Source organism: Plectrocnemia conspersa, unplaced genomic scaffold (assembly GCF_051122295.1).
Source record: "Plectrocnemia conspersa isolate PC_06_02 unplaced genomic scaffold, ASM5112229v1 ptg000010l, whole genome shotgun sequence".
Lineage (NCBI taxonomy): Eukaryota > Metazoa > Arthropoda > Insecta > Trichoptera > Polycentropodidae > Plectrocnemia > Plectrocnemia conspersa.
This window is the reverse complement of record NW_028277174.1, coordinates 6,993,133-7,009,227: the sequence shown is the minus strand read 5'-3', so window position 1 is coordinate 7,009,227 and position 16,095 is coordinate 6,993,133. Positions and strand designations below refer to the sequence as shown.

The window sequence follows — 16,095 nt, the reverse complement described above, 5'->3', positions numbered from 1 at the left end:
AACATCTTTTTTATTCTATATTACAGTACGTATACATATGTATATACAATGTAATGCATTGTAGATGGATACATATGTCTACGGAAATACAGTAAAAATTATTCGTTTACGTTCTTGTACGGGAGTGTTTGGCGTTCGAACACTGACAATCATTATCGTAAATTTTATCGGGAAAGACGGGAAAACGTGGGAGAAAATTGCTTATTTGATCTTGAATGTCAGGTTATGTGCTGTTGGGAAGGTTCTCGCGCATTGTAACTCTTTCTCTCTCTCGCTCTGTGTATTTTAATCGAATTAAAATGTCGTTTATGTTACATTTTGATACAAATTTATGCACATAATATGAAAATGTATATTTTTTTATTATTATCTACGTTTATATTTCAAGACATTTTTTGTCAATCGTTTCTATTATTGAAAACCATTATTATTATATTCATGGCGGAGAACGAGATGGTTGTACTGCGAAGGAATGATATGCGTAGGAAAATGAGACAATATTGAGAAGCTACACATATCGAAGGGTAGGAATTTAATATGCGAATTCTCGGGGGATAGTGTTTAGAATTGTTTTTTTTAAATAGTATGCGAGAAAAATAGTTTGTGAGGTTTTTTTATACGGGGGGTGCAAAGAATACAAAACAAACTTTATATAAAAAATATATTATAATTAATCAATATATTTGGGGAGTAATTTATTTAAGTTAAGAACATAAAACATACTTATAAAGTTGTCAAATGTATATTCATCATAATATTGATAGCAATGAGTAAGCTAAAATATTATTAAATTCGAATATAATCAGCAAATAAATATTAATTATATTCAACAAAATAAGTAACATCGCGGCTATTACTATATTAAGATCATCATAGCATACATAGAATAGGAAGTTAAGCCTTTATTACAGATTATGAGATCAGGAGTGAACATAAGATCTAAGATATGCACTTTCATCAGAGGTGGGAGACAGCATAGTTTGGTGGTTGGATGATAATAACCGCAAGAGTCATATATCGATCTATAATTAATGCATCAATAGAGTAACTTATTAACTTATTAACGCCGGTCACTGATACGTATAAGTTTATTATTGTATTGTCGAAATCAATCAGCACCGGGTCAACGTATTATACAATGTAAATTCGTCCAAATTGTGCGTTGTTAGTTTTAAAATGCTGAGCGTTAAATGCGGGCGTTTGTCGTTCGAGTCCTTTCGAAAGCCGGAAGTGTGCAATCTAAAGGACATAATTCAAGCTAACAGGATAAATCACGCTTGCTACAGTGCAGTGATTGTCAGCAATTATACAATGAGTAACGAAACCGAGAGTGACCCCTTCGTTCGTGTTAAGATCGCAGAGATCTACTCCTCGGTTTACCCACGGACGCTAACTCGATAATGACGGAGGGGTCTTAATAATCAACAACGCTCGGCTTTTACTTTGTTGTCGAGTGTTGGAATTGTAAGATGATTTAGGGTGCTTAATAAAAATATAGAAGAGTTTATATATGATTCATCATGAAATTCTTATATTATATATAAGTTAAATAAATATATTTAAGTAAAAATATCATATTATTTTCATAAAATAAATATGATAGCGAAAGCTGCTCTAAAATAAATTTTTGCTAGGAACAGAGTCCTGTTGAGCAATAAATACTTTGAAGTGATGCATTAAAAATATAAAAATATTTTAAAGGTTTTTTAGCGAATGTTTAATATACGTTAAAGTTCAATTTGTTAGAAAAAAATATGCGAAAAGTACTCTTATGGACCGTTTTTCGTAGTACCTACATATTAAGAAAATATATAAAATAATGATCGCACGCCTGATACCCTGCCAAAATGCCGCATCAGCTTGCATACGCGTCGAATTAATCAAAATCCAATCTCTGAGCGATTGACAAGTGGCTTCTCCATCAGGGTATTTATCAAACGCCACCAGGGCCGCGCAGATCTCTCAGAAGCCTCCCAGCGAGAGGGTGAAATTATACGAGAAACAAGTTCGAGGAAGCTTAATTGAATTCGAAGCCGGCGCTGTCGCCGCTCCTCCGAATCTCGTATCAAGCACATATTATAGGCATATAAATAAAAGAATCAATATCGTATTAGCATACACGGGGTGAAGCTGGAACAGCCCCCGGGGGGTGAGATTTAAGGGGGCGGGAAGACTCTGACGGTATGCCGGGGTTGGCCATGGGTGGCGGCGAGGAGAAAGGAAGAAGGCACATATTTGAATTTCGTTTCGTCTATTTCAAGTGCCTCCTACACGTGCCAAATTCTACTGCCGCACATGTATGAGAAAGGGGGGAAAGGTGGGCCGCTGCCCCTCGCCTCTGGGAGCCCCCTGAGGAACTAACCAGACCGTAGAAGAAGGAATGACCCGAGAATAATTGGCGTGAGAATACGATAGACACTATGAACTCTTTCGAAGAGATCGGTTCGGACTATTAAAAAACATGTTATATATAAGAGCAAAAATAAAGAATATTATATAATATGAAATAATGATTATGGAAAGAGTATTTAAAGCAGTTAACTCCACTACGCGGTCAGCAAATTTGCTCAGGTGAATGCATTATTCGTCGTTCTTGAAACCTCTTAATTTTTACAAGCTTTATACAAAAATCTGAATTTTTCCATTGCAGATATATTTTATCTTATATAGAATAATAGCTGGGAACAATGTTAGTGAATGTATCTACATAAGCGGCGAAAATTGCGGCCCACTAGCCAAGTGCAATCGAACAAATAGATATGTTCATTAATTATTTTATTTTTTTATAAATACTTTTAATTTTATTAGTAAAGTATCATAACATTTTGCAGCAAATCAAATCAGTATAAAAAAGTTGCGCTACACTGCCAAAAACAATATTATCCCAGAACTATATTAAATGAAAATAAGACACACTTTATAATATATTACAAATTATATACACATATTTTTAATTGTGGATATGAAGTAAGAACCATATTCATAAAATAAATGTATCATTAAAATAGTAAATACATGGCTATGTAAGCACATACATAGAAAAATAATAATATACGACATAGAAATACATATTAAATATGCGGGACGAGTGTGGGGTCCTTATGTCGCGTGTAATATGTCGTCCGCGTGTAGAGGCTTCGATTGAAATCGAATGCTTTTTACTCGTATTCCTTCGATGTATCTCGCGGCGGTAGGTGTAAGGAGGCTGCGAGAAGGGATGGGGGAGGGCAAAGGGTGCAGCCGAGGGGCTGCGCCCCCGTGCCCATCCACTCTCATCCGTGCCATGTTTATATCTAAACTCCTAATGTAGAGACACTTTCGGAGCGTTACACTAAAATGTCGTAAACCCGATTCATTGCTCACATATAAGATTTTATTAATAATGCATTATCTGTTACACATACACCGACACAGATTCCTGGATAAATACAGACAGGTGAGTTTGTGTATGTTAGGTTTTTACAGGCATACTGAGTGGACCAAAACATATTGAAATAGCAAATAAAAAGAAAAAAATACTTCTTCGAACTTTATTTTCTAGAAGTCTGCATATGCTGTTTAAGCACTAGTCTAAATATATAATATTTAGCTCTAACTTTTCCAGGTATGTATGTTTATGTTTTATATAAAATGTTTACGACTTTTGTTTATAAAGAAAACATTACAAAAAACTACGTATATTCAAAATAAAATATAATCCATATCTATGTATGATAGATATGGGTTATATCTATTTATCTACCTATTTATGACATATTCAGTTTCTTTATTTTATTATATGTAACTAGAATAAGTTTTGAACAGATCTGCTTTTAAAATACGGTAAGCCATATCTAAAATTAGTTTCTATTAACTCCATATAATCTAGTTAAATATATACATATGAAATTAAAGTGGAAGAAATAAAATATATTTAAAAGATATGCAATAAAACAATATTGTTAACGGAATATACAGTTCACAAAAAAATTAGTAGTATATTTACTTCATATCAAGTAGATATGTAAACCAATATAAATTAATCATCATTTATACATTATATATATGAAATTTGTTCAAAAAGTATCCGACTATAATTTCTCGCGAGTTAACAGAAAAAAATTCAAGCACGTGCATTAGAATCACCTACATACGTGCATCAAACCGTGCCTCTCTAGCTTTATTTGTTTACGCACGAAAAAATGTTGTACTTGTATGTATATATACAAAAATCAACAGTGTTTCTTTTAAAAAAATTAAAATTTTTGGTTAAAAATTAAATTGCTGCATTTTTGAAAGCAAGTATTGGTTTTAATCTGCTAAACTCACAGCTGCATTTAGAGCAGGTATTACGAAAAGGGATAGAGGTTTCTGATTAACACTCCGTAAAGATTGTTTTAAATTAAATTTTTATGACCAACTCTAGGAAATACGATTTGTTAACATTTTGCTTCGACCTTTTTAATATTTGTTAGTCAGCAAAAAATATTAATACAATAATTATTGACTTAAGAATGATTACATTATTACATTTTTAACATGGGTGTTTGCTTACCAAATAAATAAATACATTTAAATACAGGGCAAAGGAGCTTTACGCCAAAGGAAAAAATCAGTACTTAATACATAGACGAGAGAAAATTAATACATGGTTGAAAAGTCAGATAGTTGTGCTTATTAGGGTGCTGTCCAATACTCTTGTTCTTAAGTGCAGCACTTCAACTAATATTCGGAAATGCAAGCGCTGGTAATTAGATGACACAAAAACTCAGATTGTGTATATATCCTACCAGTACCTTGAAGAAGTGATTTCCTAAGTACACTCATCGACACAACTCGAGTCATATCTCCTATATAGCATACCTTGTAGGGATTTTTTTGGGAAATATGAATGAATAATATTTATATTCCCTTATGTACAGCTATCTAAATAGCTTTTTTTTTATGTAAAGTGAGCCAATTGTATCATGCACTTGGATACAGCTTGTACTGGGTGATCATACAAAGCACACAGTGTCGATGGCTTTGAGGCTGATCTGTAGTCATATTGAAATAGGACACCCAAAATTATTAAGCAGAATAAATATTAATAGGCCGAAATTTATAATGTGGAACGGAAGACGTGAAATATCCATGCTAGTTTTTAAAAATATCATTGAAGATGAAAATGGCTGTATAACGTTAGATTGGCCTGTATTATCGTATAGAGTGTACACTATTTTCATATGTGTTTTAATCTCAGTAAATCTCACACATGATATATATTATAAGTACTCTGCACACTCGCTATATATTTTAATTTTTGTGACCGCAGTGTTAGCGGTGTACCGCTCCTTTACCTATTCTCTGGGCGATATATTCTTCTGTCTCATAACGAGAACATATTTGCGTACGGCCCCAACCCCTTATCTCCTTTTTGCCACACACACCCTCGCAAAATCTAAAGAAAAGCTATACACATATCATTACGCCCCCTCTGCCATGGGCGTATTTTACGCGAGCGCGTATTTAAACACCCGAAAAAGGGTTGAATAAAAGAAATGGCGTCGTAACAAACGACACGGGCGGGCTTTAATCGAGGCGACACCGGCAGCGCTTGTCCGTTACAACGAAGTCGTATTTTCATAAATGCGAAGAGAAAACCGCGCGGGTCAGTCCCGAACGAGATTAGGCCCGAAAAGCATAATGGCGCAAAGTTGACGTGAAGAAAAATACCTTATCATCAAAAGAGTCGAAAGATTGTGATGCGATTGAACGAGATTGGAGCGCTATTGGACTGGACCGGTGGATGAAAGAGATATTTGAATAGTAGCGGCGAGGTTTCAATAGATCAATCTCGCGATTGGCTGATGAAATCTGAAATACATATATTACATACGTTACGATATATCATTGCGGGAATAATTGACAGCAATGTGTGCATGTGTGTGAAGTGAATGGTTATGGTAAGTAGTTGCGTAAAAAAGCGACTATTAAAATATAATAATGATTTAAGTTAGGTATCTGGTTTTATTATATATTAATAGCCATATCTCTCGATAAAAAAAACAAGCACAACGGTTCATTACTGTTAAATATTATTACTCTTATGGGACCTAGTAAGTACTATTAGAAAAAGCTGAGGTGATCGATCAGATTATTAATAATAATTGTTAATCTTTAAGTTCATATATGATCTGAGTAATGATTCTTAATTCATAAATAATGATCGTAAAATAATTGCTTCACAATAAAACATTGAAATGACTATTTACACTTTCGTTTTATTTTACTTAAAGAAAGTTTACGTAAAGAAAGCTTCTAGGAGGAGAAATAGCAAATATTAGATGCACAAACGACACAGAATTTTTTTGCAGAAAGTTTAAAAGATCTGCAATTAGTATTATATGCATGAATAATGAGAGGATTCTCTAGGAGTGATAAATAAGTGATTCACCCATTAAAAATAAACAGTAAATGTAAAATATTGAGCAGGTTCTGTTTTTCAAATACATTGAAGTAACTTGAAATATTTGTTATTTACTTCGGATGGCAAAATACGAGTAAGGATTAAGTTGACCAAAGTGAATTTATTAAGATAAAAAATGGTTTATGTTACTTTGACTCTGAACAAGGGTTAAAAGATGAGTTGAAAATCAATTATTATATAATAATTATTCAGAATCAATATATGCAAATATAGTTAAATTAGCTCCAACTTGTCGCAATTTTTTTGGGCACTTATAATATCATATATAATTACCTAGATTATATGAAAATTTGGGAAATTTTACTTATAAACTGCTATTTTATTTAAGATCACTGTCGTGAATAATTAATTAAGAAAGTGTAGATATATATTTATTTGCTAGCGGAATGTTTCGTAACCTTAGTCACAAATTGTAATTTTAATTAGGAAAAGATTCGATATCAAGTTTAAAAATATCCAAAGGATTAACCAGCTGCACAAAATAGACGTAAAAAATATTTATACATGTATTAAGTAACTGGATAATTGCACATGTTCATCTATCAAAATTAAGTCATTTTTTCTGTCGGGTTCACTTGATTTTTATAGATTGTTTTTAAATTTATCTCGCAAAAATCACTTGATGAAAACAGCAACAAGACTGCGTAATTTTAAAAGTGATTGCAGATATTGATATTCATAAATATGTATTGTTCTGTCATTTTAGGTAAGTCCAAGAATTGTCTGCAAATATTTTAGGATCTTCAGTATTACTTGCTCATAAAATTAAAGCTTTAAGCCAGCATTATCCATTAAATTTTAATTTTATCTCATTAGGGGTAATATAATACAGTTCTCCAAATGTATGCTGATTATTTCTAAGTTTTAAAGCATTTATGGTATGGAAAATATAAAATCTAGTTGATAAGGGAATAAATAGTAACGGAAAATCCTGCATTGCTTTAAGAACATTTCAAATGGACCCACATATTGTAGCACAGAAAACTCATTAAATAAGTCTGCTGTTAGTCGGCAATGTTTGAGCATTAGTAAGACGTCAAAATAATATATATAAAAGTTCAAGTTAAAATTATGAATGTATTATATTCCATTGATATAAAATTACACATGTACATAAGTTTCTTTGGTATATTTTTGTTGTTGTTCAGTCAAAACATTTGATCAAATACGTTTTATTAATAAAATTGTAAAGAAAGCGCACAATTTACGAAGAAAGGTAAGAATACATTGATATTTTGCGAGCCGTAATAAAATTAGCTGGAAAACCTACGAACACGCATTCGATTCAGTCATGAATCGCGATAAAATATTATTTTCGCATCGGAACGATTCTTTACGAGCACACTTTTTATACAGTATAAATAGAGATTTGAAAGGCCCCCCAGAAGTGAATATACGGCGTTTATGAGGAAGGTTCATTTTTATGGAATAAGACGTATGCGGTATGTACGTACGTACAGACATACGTACGTATACAGAAACGTATTTACATACATTCCGCGAGAAACTCGAGAGCTCGCGCGATACTCCCAAGACATCTGGGGTGTCTGGCCACCCCCGGGTCGTCGTCGTGCAGGGCGGTGTGAGGTTAAAATTTGACACGGTTCTCCTTTTATGTAAATTCAATGCATTATCCTAGGCACATACATAGGTATGGCACAACACACACGTGTACGTCCGGGGCTTATCCCCGAGACAACGGGCGCGGGCTTCCACGCTCCCGTGCACATTTTTAAGCCTTTGTAGACAAAATGGGACACAATCCACAATGGGAATGGGAGGGCGGGAGGTCGGGGTCCACGGGAAATAATGGCGACGGGAAAAACAACGAGGAGACGTAGGAAGACTTCGGCAGGTTGACGCGACGTTAACTTCGTTGCATTATGTACTCCGGATGCGGAAACTTTGTTGCTTTCTGTATATGAACCCCCTTTTATTTTTGTATTTTTTTTTTGGTGCCGACAAAGTAGTGGGAGGTTTCTTTATGTATGGTCAGGAATAATAAGGATTGAATTCAACGTGCGGTTTACTTGATTTTATATTTCAAAGAAGTCAAACAGAGAAGCGGCCGTTTATATTTTAGGGTCATGTTTATCGATGACAGTTTTTTGTAAAAAAAAAACTAAAATGTTTTGCTAATCGGCTCAAATAATGATTTGAAATAAACAAATTTCTCAGTAAGCAGTAATATTTGGAAAGTAAAGATACAAATTCCAAGAAATATAACTGATCCATTTTATTTGTGGATTAATTATAATGCTGCTTCATAAATTACATTTCATTAAAAAAAACTAAAAAGACAGACTACAAAAATCTGAAAAAACAACTTTAAAGAAAACATGCTAAAAAGTTTAATAAAACGCTTCATTAGATAACGACATTGTCTTTAAAATGCAGTTTAATTAAAAAAAATATATAAACCTTTGAGTTTGTATATTTTTGTAAATATTTCATTGTAACATAATAGGCATTACAACAGGGTAAACACAATCAACAACTATTAATATATTGGGGACAACAGACTGAAATCAAGTTTATGAATCAGTGACATCTATATTATCTATTTATAATAATTAATGACCTAGTTCAGTTTTATTTTAATTATTTAATACTAAGTGAGATTAAAAATCAATAAAACTTAATTTGTGATGATCGATCAAGATTGTAATTATTTATTAATTATTAATTTCGTCCTCCTAGATCCCGATAAAAATTGATTAATACTGGAGCTCGATTTGAATCCAGGTCTTTCAGGTATTAGTCATCGACTTATACAATTAGTCTATCGTGCTGGTATTATTTTGCATTGTTTTTTAAAGCACTCTAATTTTACGGTACTTTGATAGAAAATAACATTAGAAAAAACTAGTTTAAAATAATGAAAAAGTATAAAAATAATAACAAATGTAAAAATACGACCTTCATTTTTGAATCCTTTTGGTTGCTACAAATTTTATCACAATCTTTGCAAAATAAAGTGCAATAGTTTTCAAGCGGTGATGTTTTGCAGTGTTAATTTATGGACAACACTTAATTAAATCTGATCAATTGAAAGCTATCAGGAAAAAAGTCGAAGTTTTCGATGCTAAAATATGTTGATATCGTTTTTATCATTGAAATTAAAAATCTAGAAAATAAAAAAATGATCATTGAAATTAAAAATCTAAAAATAAGTACATTTACAATTCATCAAAATATATTACCTTTGGATGTATTAAATTTAAAAAATATAAATAATTAATTTTAACATTAATAAATCGTGTGTAAATATATATTTTTGGTCCTTCAAAAATTCACTATGCTATTCATATTTGACTATTTTAGATTAGGAGTTTGACGACTACTATCATTTTTTATATGTAACAACACTGCAAATTAATTCTATATGATTAAACTATGTGGAGACATTGAAAACGAATATATTTTATGATTATAAATAAAATTTGAATTATAAAAAGGTTATAATTTATTTATCTATTTAGTACAAATTTGACCGTCATGACTTGGCAGATTTCCTGATTGCGTCATATTGGCCTTTGTGCAACCTAATTTCATTAAACATTTCAAAAATAAACTCATACGTACATTTTTATTTAATTTTTTACTTAGTAATCACTGTTAGTTTTATTTTATCTATATAATTATTTTCTATTATAAACTAAAAATTATAAACCATTATATTGTACCTTGTTTTTAATTAAGTGTTTTGCTGTATTTTGAATTATCTTTTTCTAATTGGGCGTAATCTTGACCTTATCTCAACCACCACAGATATTTCAGTTGCGTCGTATTTGATTCGATCTTGTGTTTTGATATTTTTTCGTTTGTTCGTTGCTACGGGCCCAACAAGTGCATTAAATATCGAAATGATTTATTTGAATGCATTTATATTTATATTAATTTGTTTAACATGTAATTTAAATAAATATTATTTTTTTTTAATTTCGATTTCAATTGCTTTTCAATATTTTTTTTACAATTGGTATTTTAATTTTTTACAATTGGTATTTTAAAGTTTTGGTTGTATCAAATTTTATAAGACAATATTCATCTAAAGTGAGGTTTATCAAAGCTGATTTTTCATCAAAGCATTTTATCGCATTTTTATACTCTATTTTTCTTTGTGAAATCCTACAAATCGATATTTAAACGCATGTAAATTTTATTGAATAAACTTTTAAATAAAAATGTATCATCTTTTTTTATAAAACATATGTGTATCATCCCGAATAAAATGTTCAAGTTCCTTGTAGCTATCGCCGAAATCATCTTTGTGTTTGGCGAGCTTCTTAAGAAGCTGGACGGCTCGTGTATGCGATATGAAAGAATACACAATAATACCGAATAACCCACAGCTGAATATCGCCGAACATTGATACCACGATTTAACAACTACAAAAAGTGCTTTACTAATAGGCGCTACGCTGAGAAATTAATAAAAACTAATATATTATCCCTTTAATACCAGAGAACTGAAATATTGGCCAACACTACCTATGCAAAACATTCCAACGGTCGATATTTCAGCGCAAATTTTAAAAATTTAATGTATCTTGTTTAATATTTTTGTACGATATGCGCGACGTATTTGCGCAAATATATTTGCTTTATATCGGGAAAATCTAACGGTACCTAGCAGTTCCAAGTAATTCTGTTATGTAAGAGAAACGATTGCGCCGACGCGGCCTACCGCACCTTTTTTATGATAGGGATGGCTGGCGAAGTGAAAACAAAAGCAGGTATTGCACACACGAAATTTGTTCTACTATTTGTACATGTTTATCTTCATACAGAAAATATATTTTTACTAAAAAATACACATTTATACATCGGATGTTAATAAATAATGATAAGTGAATATACATATCATATAAGTTTACTAGCATCTACTAGATAATTTATTTATATATATATATATATATATATATATATATATATATATATATATATATATATATATATATATATATATATATATATATATATATATATATATATATATATATATCTAAAAATATATATCTACCGGTTAAAATGTATTCCGATATGATTTTAATGAAATTGCATATTTTAAAAAATATTTGCGGGATAGATTTGAGATTGTTTTTTCTAGATTTTCTTTTAGGAATTAAATCTAGTTGTCAAATTACCGATAATACAATCTATAAAAACATTAAATTTATTTAATTCAGCGGGTGCTGTTTTTGATTTTTCGTTATTTTTTTGCTTCTTCCTTAGTAATAATAATGTTTATTGTGGAAGTACTACTTAGAAAGTGGGTGCTTATTAAGGCAATGTTCCGCTCTTTTTATTTCTTATATGTATAAACATGACTGAAGGAACGTATACCTGAAATACACCAGTACATACATCTCAAACAGCTGTAGTTTAGTACAGATTCATTATTTGAGGTCGATTTTTACTTTTTTTATAAATATATTTCTGTTATGATTTTTTTCAGAGTAACGTCCTCAAGGAGAACGGTCCCGGGAATTTGTCCTCTCTCTCTGTCTCTCGGCTGGCCTGGATGCCACAGGATTTGTTGAGAGTAATATGAATGACGCAAGGATTAAATCAAATGTTTAAAGATATCCACATAATTTTCTAGACAAAACAGACTTTTTTGTGGAGTTTCTTCCTTCTTATATAAAACTTAACGTATGTTGTGACTGTCAGTTAGTAAAAGGGTCGTTAATAAATAATCTATCTAATTTAATATGCCTTTTTATGTATAGCGCTATTCCAGCAATTATTTAATATAATTGCAGGACACGCTATATTTTACCCTTTGCAATTTATGGCGTACATAAAAATAATTATATCATTACCGATAATGCCGATTTTTTATTCACTTTATAAAACATAAACGGCAGCGATTAATAATAAAATAATCAGTCTAGTTATTTACCTTATTAGAAACTTTATAAGGCGACAATCGATATGATAGAGCGCTCGACTGCGAATTAAATAATAAGCACATTCACAAAGGAAAAAATACCTTCCAATAATTGCGAGCAAAATGTACGTTAATTATAGAGCAAAAATATAAATTGCACGATTCGTTCGAGGGGTGATTAGCGTGTTCCAAGGGTGTAATTTCTTCAGTATGAGAATATATTTAGTAGTAAATTTACTAACCTCTTGCTTATTGACGTCGCGCAGTTTGCAGTCGTTTTGATGTTTGTCGTATAAAGTTCTCGCCAGAGCTCCTCTCGGTCTGAACACTCCACCGCTCAAGCTTTTAACGCTCATTTTACTGCAGTCTATCAATTCCTCTCCGTATTTAAATGCGTCGATTTGATTTTTATTATTTAATACTTCACAGTGTAAAGGAGTGTTTATGAAATGGTTGTATACGTTTGCGCTACAAGAATGCATGTGTAATATATTGAGACATCATAAGTATTGAACACTAAACGGTTTATACCCTGTTTTATACGACGTTTATGTCAGATTTAGCGATATATCGCGGACGAAATTGGCGATATCAAAACATAACCTCAACTGTCAACGCGGAAAGTAAACACAGGATGTTGTGCAATATATGGCGCGATTTGCGCAAATTATGTACAGATTGGTCGTTTACAATGTTAACCTGGTTATTTTTGATGTTTAATGTTAGCGGCGATGTGTATTTTGGATAATACGGAGAGGAATCACTGCGAGGTTGACGTAAAAGCGAAACGTCAACAAGCTTCTCGCCCTGGCCACCAGAGGCGCCACTGTAGCGACAGAAAAGTACGAGGTTATGTTCGCGAATCTTTTTTTATCGTTCTGTTTGTATACATTATTTTTTTGTTTTTTTAATTTATTTAAATTTTAATATTATATCATCGTTGATCGGTTAAAATCTTCAATGTTAAATTATGATTAAAAATTATTTTTTATTAAATATTTTTTTATAGCTAATAATAACATTTTCAGCTTTTTGTCAGACAGTCAGAATAAAACATTAAAATTAAAATCATATACTATAAATATAAATCAGTAACGATCTTCACTTTTAAACAAATATAAACTAATGTGTAAGGCGGATTTTATATATGATTTCAGAGGTTTATAGCGGGAGGGGGTCAGTGGATTAGTGACAGTCTGTGACAAGGAGGAGGGGGGGGGGGTGAAGTTTTTTAAATTTGAATTTGATTATAAGGAAGCCTAATGTATTTTTATTAATTGATTTTTTTATTAAAACAATTTTCCTAAAACAGAAATATAATGTATAATTCATCAAGTTATATGTGTCATCTTGTGATTTATTCACAATATATGCTTATGAATATCAACTACATTTTCTATTATCATTATATAGAACTTGTGAAAGAAATTATTCAGCAACATCGCTTCTACACAAATACATATCTTAAACTACCTATGATATTGTGGCTTTGTGACGTAACGCACGATGGTAGTGGTGGGGTCACCTTGTGACATAGGTGGGAGGGAGGGTTAAATTTTCACGAAAAACCTGTGACATAATTTATGGAAGCCGCCTAATCAAGGAGACTTATCTCATTGAATGTCAGATGGTTGAATCCTAGGCAGTTACGTGTAGTTAGAAATATTTAACTATCGCTACTTCAGCATTTCTATTCCGAAGTAGACACAGCTCGTGCCTGAGCGCAAGCTAATTATATCTATAGTTTTGCGGTTCCTTCATTTCCAAACACATCACTCATTTCTGAAACTTTCTACAGCTTTATCATGCCCCATCTTCTTACCAAAATGCCTAATTTTTTTCTTAAAAAAATAATTATTTATTTTATTTTTGTTTTATCAGTGTAAAATTAAGAAATTATGTATTAAATTGCATTAAAAATGTTATATAAAAATTTCAAAATATTCAATACCAACTTCTTAAAAATAAGTCATTCAATATTTTTTTTCAAAAAAAAATAAGAAATAATTTTAAGAAATATTCTTAAAATTATTTTTGACTACTCACATACTTAATTTAATCAATAATATATTTGAAAATCCGTGATTCAAAAGAAATTAATTTTTAAATATTTTTTTGTAAAAAAATAATTATTTATTAAAAAAAAAGCAAAAAGTTAATGATTGCCTGTGTCCTATACATTCATAATTACATTTTTGTTTTGTGAATCTCAAAACACTCTGTCGGCATAAAATTACAATTTGTCTCAGGGGTCTGTTACAAGGGCGCCGCCTCTTTTTAACGCCGGCACAAAAAATATTGTATCTACCATATAGTAGATCACACCCAAGATGCAAATGGCCAGTCACGATAGGGTTAGGTATAGAGATTTTCGATCGGTCGCGAGCCGTTCGTCGTTCACGGTTTACATTTCACCGTCGTTATAATTAAATGGACGACAATGGCGGCCCACAGTGGAGGTAATTGCCTGTATCGGGATTACGGATTCGTTTTGGCAGCAAAAAACGTGATTGCAGTGCCTTCGATTGTCGTTGTATTGCGTTGCATTGCAACACCTACTTGGATCTTCTCGATTCTCAAGAAAATCAATTATGAAAAAAGTGGTCACAGATCGAGAGCGATTGTCTCTTTGGAGTAACGAAAATCTATGGTTTTTAGGTGAAGAGTATTTACATTTGGTGTCGATATAATTTCTGATGGATCTCAATCTCTATTTTTATATACTAAATCATGTGCTATTATAACTTTTAACAAAGTATTTTTTTTAATATGTAGTACATATAACTAGAAATATTTTAATACTAACGTATGATAGGGTTAATATTAAAATACTTAAAATGGATAATTTATTATTTATAGCTTTATGCCAGAGATCATGTACTATTGATCGCACAGTTTTGGATGAGAGGTGCACACTGGTGGTGTAAATTATAGGAGGTGCGACACTATTGGCAGTTTCTTTGGAGAGCGGTGGCTGTTTGGTGGCGTCCGGCCAAGGACTTGGTGAAAATTTATAAAAAAGCAACCAATTATGATATAACATATAGAGAAAAAACTGACGAACTCACATTAAAAAAAATTATCACAGAGACTCTGTGAACCTATTTTTGTGCAGCACTAAAAAGATTATTATCTCATGAATATACAATACCTACAAAAGTTTTTCAAGGTGCATATAAAGTAGCAAAGGAAAATCAATAATTCTGTAACTAAATTGATATGCAAGTACTAAACGAAGTTGAAATGGATTCTATACTTCATTCTATAAATGCCTGTATTAACGTCGTTTATAATAAAAGTAAATAAATAAGGAAAACTGTGGTTAAAGAATATGCTCAATAAAATATTAAAAAAATCATTGCTTAATAACCACAATAAGAAAAATTACTCTCATCGTATATGTTTGATACTGTTAGATTGAATTTACTGATAAAATTGTTTTTTGCAATTATTAGAGCTTTAAAAAGTACTGGCAGAAAGAGTATTAAATAGTCAGTCGTAAAAATATTGATTGATACGAAGACAATGAGTCAGCGTATTTGTCTAACGTACTTGAATAAAAACATTGGCCTAAAGATGTTAATACTCAACTGAAATTTGGAGAATTGAAAGTTAGAAACTCTCAATCAGACTGCAATTAAATAAAATATAAGAAATTTTAAGATTACGCAAATACATTCTCGAAAAGATATACAGAAAAACTGTTGCATTTGATACGGATGCCATTCCCATTTCATCAAGTTAATATGAA

The 16,095-nt window shown here is 31.5% G+C and overlaps 1 protein-coding gene across 4 annotated transcripts in view; it reads right to left on the bottom strand.

The window, feature by feature from the left end:
* LOC148230509 (protein-L-histidine N-pros-methyltransferase) overlaps nt 1-13,148 on the bottom strand; it is a 174,347-nt gene extending 161,199 nt beyond the window's left edge. Inside the window, exons 1-3 of one of the 4 annotated variants that reach the window (XM_088194099.1) lie at nt 12,876-13,148; nt 12,587-12,812; nt 5,695-5,835 (exon numbers count right to left, since the gene is read on the bottom strand). In XM_088194099.1, the coding sequence (XP_088050225.1) occupies nt 5,695-5,835; nt 12,587-12,700 (255 nt within the window). In that variant the 5' untranslated portion in view covers nt 12,701-12,812; nt 12,876-13,148. Of the gene's footprint in view, nt 1-5,694; nt 5,836-12,586 lie in introns of all 4 variants that reach the window. The other 3 variants (XM_088194098.1, XM_088194101.1, XM_088194100.1) reach the window with 3 other exon arrangements.
* Nucleotides 13,149-16,095: the final 2,947 nt, after the last annotated feature.